Source organism: Diaphorina citri, unplaced genomic scaffold (genome assembly GCF_000475195.1).
Source record: "Diaphorina citri unplaced genomic scaffold, Diaci psyllid genome assembly version 1.1 scaffold2046, whole genome shotgun sequence".
Taxonomy (NCBI): domain Eukaryota; kingdom Metazoa; phylum Arthropoda; class Insecta; order Hemiptera; family Psyllidae; genus Diaphorina; species Diaphorina citri.
In genome coordinates this window covers 1-14,097 of record NW_007379471.1, presented here as the reverse complement: position 1 = coordinate 14,097, position 14,097 = coordinate 1, and the positions used below count along the sequence as shown (strand labels likewise).

Below are 14,097 nucleotides of genomic sequence, written 5' to 3'. Positions count from 1 at the left end.
AAAAAATGACAAAGAGGGGAAAAATCCATCAACTCGAGGTCAGAACAACTGATTCTTTCTCAATCCTGAAGTGCGGATATTGGGGGTAGATTGAGGTTTGACATGTTTTGTATCACCATTCCTATCGAAAGTTGATCTCACTCACCGAATTAACATAGTTGATCAAACTGAGTCCAGCATCCCAGGGTGTCTCTTCTTCGGAAGAAATCCTCAAAATTCCAGACGGTATGCCAAGAAATCCAAGAATCTAAATTTAGAAGAAATCTTTAAAATTCAAGAAGGTATGTCAAGAATCTAAATTTAGTAGAAATCCTCAAAATTCTAGAAGGTATACAAAGAATCTAAATTTAGAAGAAATCCTCAAAATTCAAGAAGGTGTGCCAAGAATCTAAATTTAGAAGAAATCCTCAAAATTCTAGAAGGTATACCAGAATCTAAATTTATAAAAAGTCCTCAAAATACAAAGGTATAGGTACCAAGAATCTAAATTTAGAAGAAATCATCAAAATTTCAGAAGATATGCGAAGAATCTAAATTTAGAAGAAATACTCAAAATTCCAGACGGTATGCCAAGAATCTAAATTTAGAAGAAATCCTCAAAATTCAAGAAGGTATACCAAGAATCTAAATTTAGAAAAAATCTTCAAAATTCAAGAAGGTATGTTAAGAATCAAGGTATGTCAAAAATCTAATTTTAGTAGAAATCCTCAAAATTCTAGAAGATATACAAAGAATCTAAATTTAGAAGAAATACTCAAAATTCCAGACGGTATGCCAAGAATCTAAATTTAGAAGAAATCCTCAAAATTCCAGAAGGTATACCAAGAATCTAAATTTAGAAGTATCCTTTCTAAATTTAGAAGTTATCCTTAAAATTCGAGAAGGTATAACAAGAATCTAAATTTAGAAGAAATCCTCAAAATTCCAGACGGTATACGAGTACCAAGAATCTAAATTTAGAAGACATCCTCAAAATTCGAGAAGGTATGTCAAGAATCTAAATTTAGTAGAAATCCTCAAAATTCTAGAAGGTAAACAAAGAATCTAAATTTAGAAGAAATCCTCATAATTCAAGAAGGTATGCAAAGAATCTAAATTTAGAAGAAATCCTCAAACTTCCAGAAGGTATACCAAGAATCTAAATTTAGAAATATCCTCAAAATTCTAGACGGTACCTAGGTATGTCAATATTCAAAATTTAGAAGAAATCCAAATCCGCCCCGGGCGGGAATCGAACCCGCGGCCTAGCGCTTACAAGGCAGACGCACTACCAACTAAGCTAACTAGGCTGGCAACCAACATTTTAGTGTCTGAGTTCGTCTGCTTTTTCAGCGAAGGTTCTTTCTCTGAAGAAAAAAAATCCCGTTAGGTATGTATACGTAAAGTCCCAAGTCAAATGTAGCTCGACTGATTTTTGTCCCACGTGCATGAAAATATCCCGTGTGCATTTCCACTAGGGACGTGACTGAATAAATTCCCTCCCTCCCTAAACTATATGTCCGAGACTCTTGGACGTGTTTTTCCCTTCATGCTTGTTTAAGTAGGAGGACATGAGAGAAATGCAAAATACTAAATCTTTTGACGACGAGGTAAAAAAGGGGAAAGGAGGAGGAAGAGACGGGAAAAAGGTGAACAAGAAAAAGGAGGAGGAGAAGGAGGAGGAATAGAAGAAGAAAGAACAGGAAAAATAAGAAGCAGAGGAGAAGGAAGAGGAGGAGGAGGAGACGAAGAAGAAGGAGAAGAAGAAGAAGAAAGAAGGAAAAGAAGAAGAAGAAGAAAGAAGAAGGAGGAGAAGGAGGAGGAGAAGAAGAAGAAGAAGAAGAAGAAGAAGAAGAAGAAGAAGAAGGAGAAGGTGAGAAGGAATGAAGAGTACTACCAGTATTTAGTGTCTCTACTCTACTATAAAGTCAAAGTGATCTCAATTTACAACTGAAACTAGTGGCGTAGATTTTAATAATGTTAAAAAAAAAAAAAAAACTGACGGAGTCGGTAAACTAGCAGAAAGTGCGTTTTGTGAAGATTTACATATTTGATTACCCAGTTTTCGCATCAACTTTTTATTAGGTAAAAAAAGAAGCCAGCTGCAGCTACATTGTAAGCTGGTAACTAATTGAAAGCAATATCTCAGGAACTGTAATAACGGCAACTCACGCTTAGACCTAGAACGTCTGACGGAATTCCAAACCCGTCTGATGGGTTTGAAACTTTTTCGGCCTGAGGTTGAGTGGCTAGCATTAGGTACTGAAGAGGTAGGTTCTTATGTATATGTGTATGAGCAAATGTGATTCAGTAATTTCATCACTAGTCTTCATAAACATCCATAACATTTATCTACTACTATCCCATCCTTCCACTTACCACTCCATACCATCCTGTTCATCTTACCATTCCTAATTCCTACCCCATCCACCTAACCATTCCCCCTGTCTGTAAACAAAATATCTCGAGAACGGTAAGAGCTAGAGACTTGAAATTTGGTATGTAGATGTCAAATATGACAAAGATGCGACACGAACCTTTTGGTTAAGATCGGTGCAACGGTTGGCGGTATTTTACCGCTTTTTGGCGGTTTTCGGTGTAATTTAACAATAACATTTGATTGGCTAAAATCTCCTTCAGTCTAACTTCTCATCTGTTCAGGTTCGCCTTGGGCGGGAATCGAACCCGCGACCTGTGTACCGGAAGGTAAAACTTTTTTGATCATTATTCTGGTCTGATTTTAGCTTCCGGGAGTTTAAATGTGCATTGTTATTCCGGTCTGTTTTTAGGGTCCCGGAGTTTAAATGTGCATTGTTATTCCGGTCTGATTTTAGGGTCCGGGAGTTTAAATGTACATTGTTATTCCGGTCTGATTTTAGGGTCCCGGAGTTTAAATGTGCATTGTTATTCCGGTCTGATTTTAGGGTCCGGGAGTTTAAATGTGCATTGTTATTCTGGTCTGTTTTTAGGGTCCGGGAGTTTAAATGTGCATTGTTATTCTGGTCTGTTTTTAGGGTCCGGGAGTTTAAATGTGCATTGTTATTCTGGTCTGATTTTAGGGTCCGGGAGTTTAAATGTGCATTGTTATTCTGGTCTGTTTTTAGGGTCCCGGGGTTTATATGTGCATTGTTTTTTTTTTTTTTTTTTTTTTTTTTTTTTTTTTTTTTTTTTTTTTTTTAATAATAATGCAGTTTTTATCAATTTTCACTATTTATTGCACTTTCTGGAGCAATAACTTGTGAAAAAACAATAAAATAAAATATTGTTAAATGTTCAAATGGGGAGGGGAAATAGGTATCCATATATACTAGATAGGTACATACGTTTAAGGATTCTCCATGAAGAAAAAGATTATTATTTATCTCCTAAGAGATAAATAATCTTCATCGTGTTAATGCTTTTATTATCATCCTCACAGCTATAACGCGAAGCTAAGGGATCTGGAGAACAGGGCCGTATTTATTAAGGGGGGGGCGAGGGCCCGGGGGCCGTATTTAGAGGAGGCCGAGGGGCTGGGCCCCCCTTGATCTCAATTTTTCTCCTTTACTGTAGGTCAGACTCTGAAAATTTGGACCATCCACCCCCTTCCCCTGGTACATCAGTGTTTGGACTCTTGCCCCTCCCCCCCCCTTGACAAAATCCTGGCTACGGCCCTGTGGGGGAGCGCATTCAATGCAATTTCATTTATATCCATTAACTCCTTTGAATTGTCCTTTTGAGTTTATTACCTAGACTTTTCGTTCAATGCAATTCACATTTATATCCATTAACTCCTTTGAATTGTCCTTTTGAGTTTATTACCTAGACTTTTCGGCATGAGCGCTGGGCTATTCAAGGCTCATGATTACAACTCTTATGAGTAGTGTGATATAGTGGAAGGAATGGTGGTTTATTAAGGACTCTTGAATGAAAATTACAATGAAGGTTTTACACGAGGCAAAAGTAGGTAGTCCAGTTGCTGACCTCGTGGAAACATCAATGGTGTCCAGTAACATTCCAGCCCAGTTGGACAAATTTTGGAGATAAAGTTATAAAAAAAATTGAGAAACTGTTTTTTTTTTTTAATTTTCTTCTTCTTCTTCTTCTTCTTCTTCTTCTTCTTCTTCTTCTCTTTCTCCTCCTCCTCCTTTTTTTCTACCTATTATGTATCTTCATTCCTATTTTTACATCCCTAAAAACACAGGTGTAAAAAAAAAAAAAAAAAAAAAAAACACCAACAAAGATGATAGAAAACTCAACAAAAAAAGGCAAAGATTTAGGTATTCCCTTTTTCCCCTCCTCTAAAGAATGCAAGTAGGCCACACGCCACACACCTCCTAATGATGTGAGACTTTTCCCTCTAATATTTCCCCCAACCCTAATGTAGGCTAACAATGTGCGGTAAATCTTTAAGGGGAAGAAACACGGCGAGGGAGAAAAGAAAGAAATCTAGGCCACAATGTGTGCGGTAAATCTTTCAGAGAGGGAAAATATTTGAACGGTAAGGGAATAAAGAAAGGCATCAAACACAATGGCATACAACATCTCGTGGGAGCAGGATGGAATTCCCCCGTTAAACCTTATTAGGACGTCGAATTTCCCGTCCACACGCTTCCCTTCCTTGAACTCAATCGGACCTGTTAGCCCTTTGATTTCGACCTGGGGACACACATCAAACATGATTACTTGGCATGGAATACCTTCCTTCAGTGCACAAATTACTTGCAAGTCTCACACAAGGCTTACACCAAAATGAGAACACAAATGAGAGTTAATATTAAAGGGTAAAGGAGGCACTTAGTAATGCCGTGATAGCCACAAAAGAGTGAAGAAGCTCTCTGCTTTGGTTTGATTTGTGATTTGGTTTGATGTTTCAACCAACTGATCAGTTCTCCTCATGATTTGAGTGTACGCCGAAATAATAGGTGTAGTAGGAGTAGGTACCTACTATTAGATACCTGTATAGTATACAATGGCCAGTAGACAACCACCTACTTTTCTTTCATAGAAAAAAAATATATAATAATGGCCTGTGCGTTGTCTTTTTCATAAAAATAAATTCAGTCAACGGCATCACAATTAAAATTCCCAAAAAAATTAGTACCTGAAGTAAAAAAATATCTAAAAGTAGAAAAAAATACACACTCAAAACCTCCAAAATTGCGACACATCTTCCGAAATGAAGATATGTACTGCTATGAGAAGTCATCTGCTGATACCAAATTAAAAACAACTCTTATTCAAAGTCTAGAAGGAATCCTCCAAATTCAAGAAAGTATGAATCTTCAAAATACTGGAAGAACTCAAAATTCTATAAAAACAAACCTAAACAACATTCAAATCAAAATTCCAGAAGGTAGGTATCCAAAGAATCTAAATTTAGAAGAAATCCTCGAAATTTCAGAAGATATGCGAAGAATCTAAATTTAGAAGAAAACTTCAAAAGACGGTATACCAAGAATCTAAATTTAGAAGAAATCCTCAAAATTCCAGACGGTTTGTCAAGAATCTAAATTTAGTCCACACACACACACACACACACACACACACACACACACACACACACACACACACACACATACTCACACACACACACACAACAACGTAGTAAACTAGACAGGTAACAAATTAGGTGCAAAAATTTCCCCGATTGTAATAATTCGACTGCGAACTATACAATTTCATATTTTACTTTCCTCATCGTACCTACTTATAATAAGGAAAGTAGGTACCTAGTCAAAAGTAAAATGTATATTTTCTTTATGTTATCTAGTCTACCTACCTCCTACCTATTAGCGCTCTATCTTTCATAAATTGGGTTGTTAGTTATGTCGTTATGTGCTTTTCTTTCCCACACACACACACAATCCCACCCTGCTGGATTTTTTGTATACCTACCTATCTATACTACCTAAAAAATAAATTGCAGGAATTTGAACATAGGTAGGTACTTAGGAACTCTTTTTTCTCTCTCTCCTACAAAATACATATGAGCGGCAGAATTCATACAAGATCGGCGGACTTTGAACATGGCCGAGCGTAATAAGGCAGTAGATATCTACGTAAATATCTACCTATTGCAGGGGGGGGGGGATGTAAGTTATTGATAAATAACACAGTAAAGGTACCTCCATACTATATTGGGGGGGGGGGATGTAAGTTATTGATAAATAACACAGTAAAGGTACCTCCATACTTCAGAAAACACAATAGAAGATAACAACCGCTTCAAGATGATGTCGATAATGATGGGGTAATCAGGAAAAAAAAGTAGCTGCTGCTTAGTTGCAGACTCAATACAAGGAAACAGATTTTCAAGCTGATCGTAGGCAGGGCCCTTTTTAGGGGCGAGAGGGGGCCGATCCCCCGGGTTTTCTTTTGCACCTTTACTGTGAGCCGGACTCCGAAAATTCGGAGCATCCAGCCCGGTACATCATTGTTTAGACTGTTGCCATCCCTCCCCCCTCAATAAAATCCTGGATTCGAGAAAATGGTACAGTTAAAATGCCATCAAATCTGCCAGAAAATTAGTTAAAACTCAATATACCTAGTAAAAAAGTAAAATATGGGAACATAGATTAGAGGAAAATCTACCTTTAGAAAAAATGGAAGCAAATTTAGGAAAAAATGAGGGAGCAAATAATGACAGTACCACACTCACCGAAATAACCAGGGAAACATTGTGCGATGATTTGCCACCATTTCGGAACCTGTCCATATCTCTGAGTATTTCCCGTATAGTAATGTCACTAGCATCTACCAGACGGAATGCCGTCATGTTGACGAAGTTGTACTTGAAATCCTCCAGATCAAATGTTTCTATGTCCTGGAACAAGAAGAAGTTTTGTTTGTTTTTGACTGAGCGAAGTGAGAAGAAAAAGAAAAATTCCGTTGGTCCTCATTTTTCCTGCTCTATGACTTTGAAACATCACACAAGTAAGCGCAACTGATCTATTGTGCAAAATACAAAGGACATCTTTTCTCTAGATTTTGGCACCGATTGGACTTTCTGGGGGCCCCCTAGGGACGTTTTTTCGGAGTGGATTCTACTTAAACTTACCCCTTTCAAGAACTCATTGATGTTCTCTGGTTTGGTATCCACGATAAGGTTCTGAATTTCTTTTGTCTTGATAGTTTTCAGGATGTCGCGATATGAGTCTGGCTCGGCTTGCATCAGGTGAATCTCTAGATTCTTATTGCTTGGAGATCGGTCCAAATCTCTCAGCTTGATCAGTCCTGGGAAACACAATCGGTACACAATATGAGAAAAACCTGCCTAATCGGTTCGTGTAAAGATATAATTATAGGTGTTCTTACTAGAACTTGTCCTGGCACACTGAACGAACAAAGAGTTTCATCTTATACCTTCAACTTTCAAGTGTACGAAGATCTAATTACCTATAAGGAGAAAACTGTTAATGTACCTAACTAAAGACAGTACTGCTGCATGTAAAGAGAGTTATAGATACCTAATAGGTACATATTTACTGAAAAAAGTTATAGGTACCTAACTCAACAACGTATTAACCAATGGATGTTTGTTCGCAAATAACTCTCAAATGGTTAGTCCGATTTTGATAAAACTTTTTAAACTTGTTCAACACATAGGTAAAGGTGTAATTTTCTCGTTACACTTGGTACACAAAAGGGTCTAAAAATTGAAATATGAAAGAAAAAGCTCCAATCTTCATTTTTCTGTTCTCAAAATCAAAACCAACCATGTTATAGTATTGCATAAATTGAATTAACCCGTTATGGTCCATTCGACCAACCGAGACCTACCTACCATAGTCATTCTCATACACAATGGCCAGCTTGGTCCAGTTGAGGAATCGAATGATATCCTGATAGGCCGTGTTCAGGACCCGTGGGGACGGGTAGAGGTTAATCGAGAACTCCTTATAGTCCTGATCTAGGTCTAGTCGGGCCTCTATATGGGGGATGTCCAGGGCATCGCAGACGGAATGAATGTGAGGTCCTAGCATTGGGTCACTGGGACCGAACATGGCTTGTACACCGAACTGGACTTGCTGACATGCTGTGGACAGAAAAAATGGAAAATAGTTACCTAAAGGTGTGTCCACACATAGTCGACCGGCCATCCATCGATGTCGACTGACACGTTCACACTGCCTGGACAACTGCCTAGATTTTCCTCGTCGATCGACGGCCGGTCGACTATGACTGGACGCACCTTATGCTATTTTCCTTTTGGAAACTAAAACCATTGCCCTTCTTCAAGATAGAGCTTCATCTAGAATTTCCAATGGTTTAGTACAGGCGCTACCAGGCCAAAAAGGGGAAATGAGCAGCGGAAGATTGGAGTTTTAAAAAGTGTGCCACGGTGACAACAACTTTGAGAAGCACTGGTATAGATAACAGAGAGAGAGAGAGAAAGAGAGAGAGGGGAATCTTTTATTTATTCAAAATAAATGAGGCTGTCAGCCTTATAAGTGGCGTAGATAACGGGGAAGTACATCGTCCCCTCAAAAATTGCACATAAAATTTACGAACAAAATTTCAAACATTTGATTGGCTAAAATCTCCTTCAGTCTAACTTCTCATCTGTTCAGGTTCGCCTTGGGCGGGAATCGAACCCGCGACCTGTGTATCGAAAGGTAAAACTTTTTTGATCATTATTCTTGTCTGATTTTAGGGTCCGGGAGTTTAAATGTGCATTGTTATTCCGGTCTGTTTTTAGGGTCCCGGGGTTCAAATGTGCATTGTGCATAATATTACCATACTCTGGTCATACTGTGTTATTTTTCCATTTTAATCTTATTTTTTATTACAGTACACTCTCTCCATACCACTTTAAGCCTTATAAGCTGATTGGTAACACACAGCTTACTATAATACACGGTATCTCTAACTAGCTGATTGCTATCACATCAGCTTACTATTACATAAATAAAACAAATACACGGAGCACGGCGTTCTTCGAATTTTTCCACTCTGAAATCGGTAGGTACAGTGTACAGTAGGTACGTATACCTAGATATACTTGCAGATACTAATATCTGGAAAAAGTTTTTCTTTTCCTTCCTTCCATAAAGAAAAAAGTAAATAAGACACATAAAAAATAGAGAAGAACAGAAAGTAGTAAAACAATATCGAATTTGCCATGAGAGAGAGAGAGAGAGAGAGAGAGAGAGAGAGACAGACAGACAGACAGAGGGAGAGCAAGGGAGAGAAGTAAAAAAAATCCCCTACCCCTTAAAAAATTGGAAAGAGTAAAAAAAAAAGTGAAAAATATAAAACAAAAATAGGTAATACATAAATAATAACAAAACGAGAAAAATAAGCAAACAGGATACCAACAACAGAAAAATATTTGAACTATGGATCGAGGGGGGGAGGATAGGTAGAGAAGGAGGGGAAAGAAAGGAAGAGAGAATAAAGAAGAAAGAAATAAGAATGGAAAAAGAGAGGAAAGGAGAAGAGAGAAAGAAGGAAAAGAGAGACGCATGAATTTCACGAAAGAAAGAAAAAAGGAAACAGAGAAATACACGTAAAAAGAGACGAAGATAAGATAAAAAGAAGGAAAAGAGACGAAAGAAGGACTAAAACATCAAGGATTTTTTTTTTAATTGACGGATAAACAAATGAAAAGAGAGGCGGTTGAGTAGTCTTTTATTTGACTTTACCAGTCAAGAGAGAGAGAGAGAAAGAGAGAGACAAAGAAAGAGAGAGAGAGAGAGAGAGAGAGAGAGAGACAGACAGAGAGAGAGAGAGAGAGACTTCAGCAGACAACAGACATTTTCAATACAAAAAACGCACCTTCCTCAGTTGGTGCCAAAAATAATCTCCTAAAAACCTTCATCGGAAAAAAAGGACGAAGTTTTTCTGAGACGATCCTTTTTTTGAACGAGTTTTTACCAATAATGTCGGAAAAAGTGCTCAAAATCCCCCCAAGGACGTAGAAAATGGAAAATATACGTATTACACTTTTTTTGAACGAGTTTTTACCAATAATGTCGGAAAAAGTGCTCAAAATCCCCCCAAGGACGTAGAAAATGGAAAATATACGTATTATTATCTATGTTGTATGTACATTGTGAGAATTCTTAGAAAATGGTTTCAAGTTTTCATAATTGAAAAGAAACTGTCTTCGCAAGAAATAAAAGTATCTAAAAACTATGACTTGCTTTTAATATTGCCAAGTAGTGCGTAGAACAAAGGCAGTAATTTTTTCGAGTTAAATTAAGGGGACTTTTCAGTTTTCAGTCACAGGAATACACAATATTATGTCAAAAATTGCAGGTTAAAAATTAATACCTACTTTGAGATGTATGATGGAGGTTGTAACTTCTGCTAATCTTATTTAGAAGTACCTAATTGAAATATTACTTCTAAAGTTCTAAAATCTAAATGATGATGAAATTAGGCGGTGGAACACTCATCTTTTTTTTTTTTTTTTTTAATTATGGATGTGTGAAAGAGGAGTATACTTACAAAAGATGTGAACAGATAGTGAAATTTGTAGTCATTCATTTGCAGCTGCAAAATCTGAAACAAAGGGAAATAGTATAGTAGGGAAACAAAGGGAAAATTATAAATATACAATCTCAAATAGTTCAAGTCAAGTGAAGACATAGTATATATTCAATTCCACCTCTAGTTAAAATAGTACAAAAAAATAACTATAGGGTAGTAAAAAAAAAAAAAAAAAAAAAAAACCTAAATAAGTAGATATAGATAAAATAGTTATATTATAGCATTTTTATTTCAAATCAATAGATGTCTTGAAGGTTAAAGGTAGGTACCTACTTTTAACAAAATGAAAATACCTACCAAAATTTATGGATGTGTGAAAGAGGAGTACTTACAAAAGATGTGAACAGGTAGTGAAATTTGTAGTCATTCATTTGCAGTTGCAAAATCTGAAACAAAGGGAAATAGGTAACACAGATTTGAAAATTGGGGTGATTGATATGGTACCTAGCTTGTGCAACAATAAAACCCCGGTGGCATAGTGGTCAAGACGCTCACCTGATAATCAGGAAGGCGTTCAATCCCAGCCCTGACACTGAATTGTTTTAGATTGTTTAGGAACTTGACCACAATAATTAGAATTAGCCTACTGATGGCGTAAAGAACCTCTTTAGTCCCATATTATTATTTATTTTTTTTTTATATTTTATTATTATTTTTTTTTTTCATTTTCTTATTGAAAAGTGTTGAGAGGGGGTCGGCGTTTTTCGTCAGGCTCTCAATCAGCCCTAACTAGGGTGATTGCTTTTGGCTGATATTTGGTTTTGGTTACAAATTTTACGAGATTCAGCATTAGAGAAGACGTCGTATTTAAAAATGACCCAAAAAAGGGTCCGACCCTTCTTATACAAAATCCTCCAATTCCTTTTTTCCCGTCGTAAGTCCCTTCGATTCATCCACCGTACCTTCTGGCCAGTTAGGAAAAGGAAAAAGGGCTTTATTCTCTCATTAGAAGTTTTTGGCTTTACTGAATCGCCGGAATGGCAGAACTTTGCGACTATGGCCATCAAAATTTATTTATTTATTAAATGTAGTTTCATAAATAAATAAGTGGTTTTATTGGAAGGTTGGACAACACGTAGAACGCTATATATCGGGTAGAATTCTTATCAGTGCGTACAGGTTGCAGTTCTCGAAGTGTAGACCATTTCAAATGATAGAACTTTTCAAGTTTTAACGTAGACACACGCGCCAGCGACCAGTTAGGAAAAGGAAAAAGGGCTTTATTCTCTCATTAGAAGTTTTTGGCTTTACTGAATCGCCGGAATGGCAGAACTTTGCGACTGTTGCCATCAAAATTTGGAAATTTTGAGTAGCATTGTTGCTTCAGTGTAAATGACTACGCCGCATGCGGCATGGTTGCCTAGAGTCCCCTAGCAACAGCACATTAAAAAATGTAAAAAATAGACTGGCTAGGTAAATTTTGCTATATTTTTATTTAAATTAGCTAGGTTTTATTTCTATTTAGAATAGGATACCATCCTTTGTGATGTAGTGGTTAGTGCGGTGAGTTTCGGACTTGGAGGTTGATGGTTCGAGTGTAGGTGAAGTCATAACATTTATCGAAGTGTATTATTAAGTGGGGAGCGGCATTCATATTTGTTAAAAATAAAATCCCTTAAATGTATTCTCTGATAAAAAGAAAATGGCTAAGGAGAATAAGGTAGAAACCTTAGGTAGAAAAAATGGCTTGTCCCTTTTATCCAGGATTGACTGTACTACACAGTTATACAACTGTAGACTTTGCTAATAAAATTCCAATCTCATTTCAAATTTCCTCTTTTTCATTTCGAAATCTTCTTCTTCTTCTTCTTCTTCTTCTTCTTCTTCTTCTCCTTCTTCTCTTTCTTCTTCTTCATCTTCTTCTTCTCTTTCTTCTTCTTCCTCTTCCTCCTCCTTCTTGTTCTTCCTTCTCCTCCTCTTATTCTTTCTCTTCGTGTTGTACCTATCAACTCAAGCTCTAGGTACTTGTTTCATCTGTGAATCTCTTCCTTCTCTCTCTCCGTTTTCGCAACAACTGAACCGTTTTATCAGGATTGACTGTACTACACAGTTATACAACTGTAGACTTTGCTAATAAAATTTCAATCTCATTTCAAATTTCCTCTTTTTCATTTCGGAATCTTCTTCTTCTTCTTCTTCTTCTTCTTCTTCTTCTTCTTCTTCTACTTCTCCTTCTTCTTCTTCTTCTTCTTCTTCTTCTTCTTCTTCTTCTTCTTCTTCCTCCTCCTCCTTCTTGTTCTTCCTTCTCCTCCTCTTATTCTTTCTCTTCGTGTTGTACCTATCAACTGAAGCTCTAGGTACTTGTTTCATCTGTGCATCTCTTCCTTCTCTCTCTACGTTTTCGTAACAACTGAACCGTTTTATCAAAGAGGGACCTATATAAAGACGAAAATCGAATTTCTGAGTAAAAGAGCTTTTTATTGTTATTATTATTATTATTTAATTTTCTTATTGAAAAGTGTTGAGAGGGGGTCGGCGTTTTTCGTCAGCCTCTCAATCAGCCCTAACTAGGGTGATTGCTTTTGGCTGATATTTGGTTTCGGCTACAAATTTTACGAGATTCAGCATTAGAGAAGACGTCGTATCTAAAAATGCCCGAAAAAAGGGTCCGACCCTTCTTATACAAAATCCTCCAATTCCTTTTTTCCTTTACTCGAGCATTGTCTGGGCAGAAATGGAACTGTAAAATGTCACTTGGTAGGTATGACTATGGGAAAAATGTTTTTGTTTGTTTATATTAGGTTTTTAGTTTTTACCTATTCGTTATGAGAAGAGTGGCCTTAAAAAGTAGAGCTTCGTAACAATAAGGCCAAAAAAGAGTCTTTTTTGGTGAGCTTGGTATGTAATTCGGTATAGGTATTATATTATTTTATTTACCTAGGTACATCTTATTCTAATCGGTATGTAGAGATACCTGCCTATGTACAACTGTACATACCTCCTAGAAGAGAGCGAAAGAGAGAGAGAGAGAGAGAGAGTGAAAGAGAGAGAGAGAGTGAAAGGGAGAGAGAGAGAGTGAAAGAGAGAGAGGGAGTGAAAGAGAGAGAGAGAGAGAGAGAGAGAGAGAGAGAGGCAGACAGACATACCTAATATAGAGTTCGAATTTTTCTTGTGTTGGGATTTTATTTTTCCCCTGTAAGGCAGGGATAGGAGCGTGACTAGAGAAGCATACCCGCTGTTTGTGTTTTAGGATTGCCTTTCCAGATCCTACTACCTCTCTCCTTCTGTATGTTTTGTACTATCCCTGAGGAATACAGGAGGCAAGTGACGTGTTTCTATTATGTTTTCAGTCATTCCTTCTTCTTTTCAATGTCTTCTCTAACGTCTTATCTTTGTTTTTATTCATTATCATTACCACCTATAACTATAAACCTACATAGTACTTACCTATTTATACAACATAACTACAGTATATCGTATATCTCCGCCACTATTCGTATTTTTGTTTAGTGATAATCTTATAATTGAACGAACAAGGGAAGGTCTAAATTTCGGGTCTACTTAAAATACCTTCCTTCATCCTTCATCAGGTACCTGCCTTCATCCTTCATCAGGTACCTGCCTTCATCCTTCATCAGGTACCTTCCTTCATCAGGTTTATAGTTCATACCTATAGTTACCTGAGGTGTGAGGTAAATAAGT

The 14,097-nt window shown here is 37.0% G+C and overlaps 1 protein-coding gene across 1 annotated transcript in view; it reads right to left on the bottom strand.

The window, feature by feature from the left end:
* The window catches only part of LOC103518028 (glutamate receptor ionotropic, kainate 2-like), a gene marked incomplete at its 5' end in the record, with an annotated part of 40,900 nt that extends 32,904 nt beyond the window's left edge, over positions 1-7,996 (bottom strand). The window contains 3 exons of the mRNA XM_026829940.1: positions 6,620-6,816; positions 7,015-7,194; positions 7,745-7,996. Coding sequence (XP_026685741.1) covers positions 6,620-6,816; positions 7,015-7,194; positions 7,745-7,996 — 629 coding nt within the window. The remainder of the gene's footprint in view (positions 1-6,619; positions 6,817-7,014; positions 7,195-7,744) is intronic.
* Between the last annotated feature and the right edge of the window lie 6,101 nt (positions 7,997-14,097).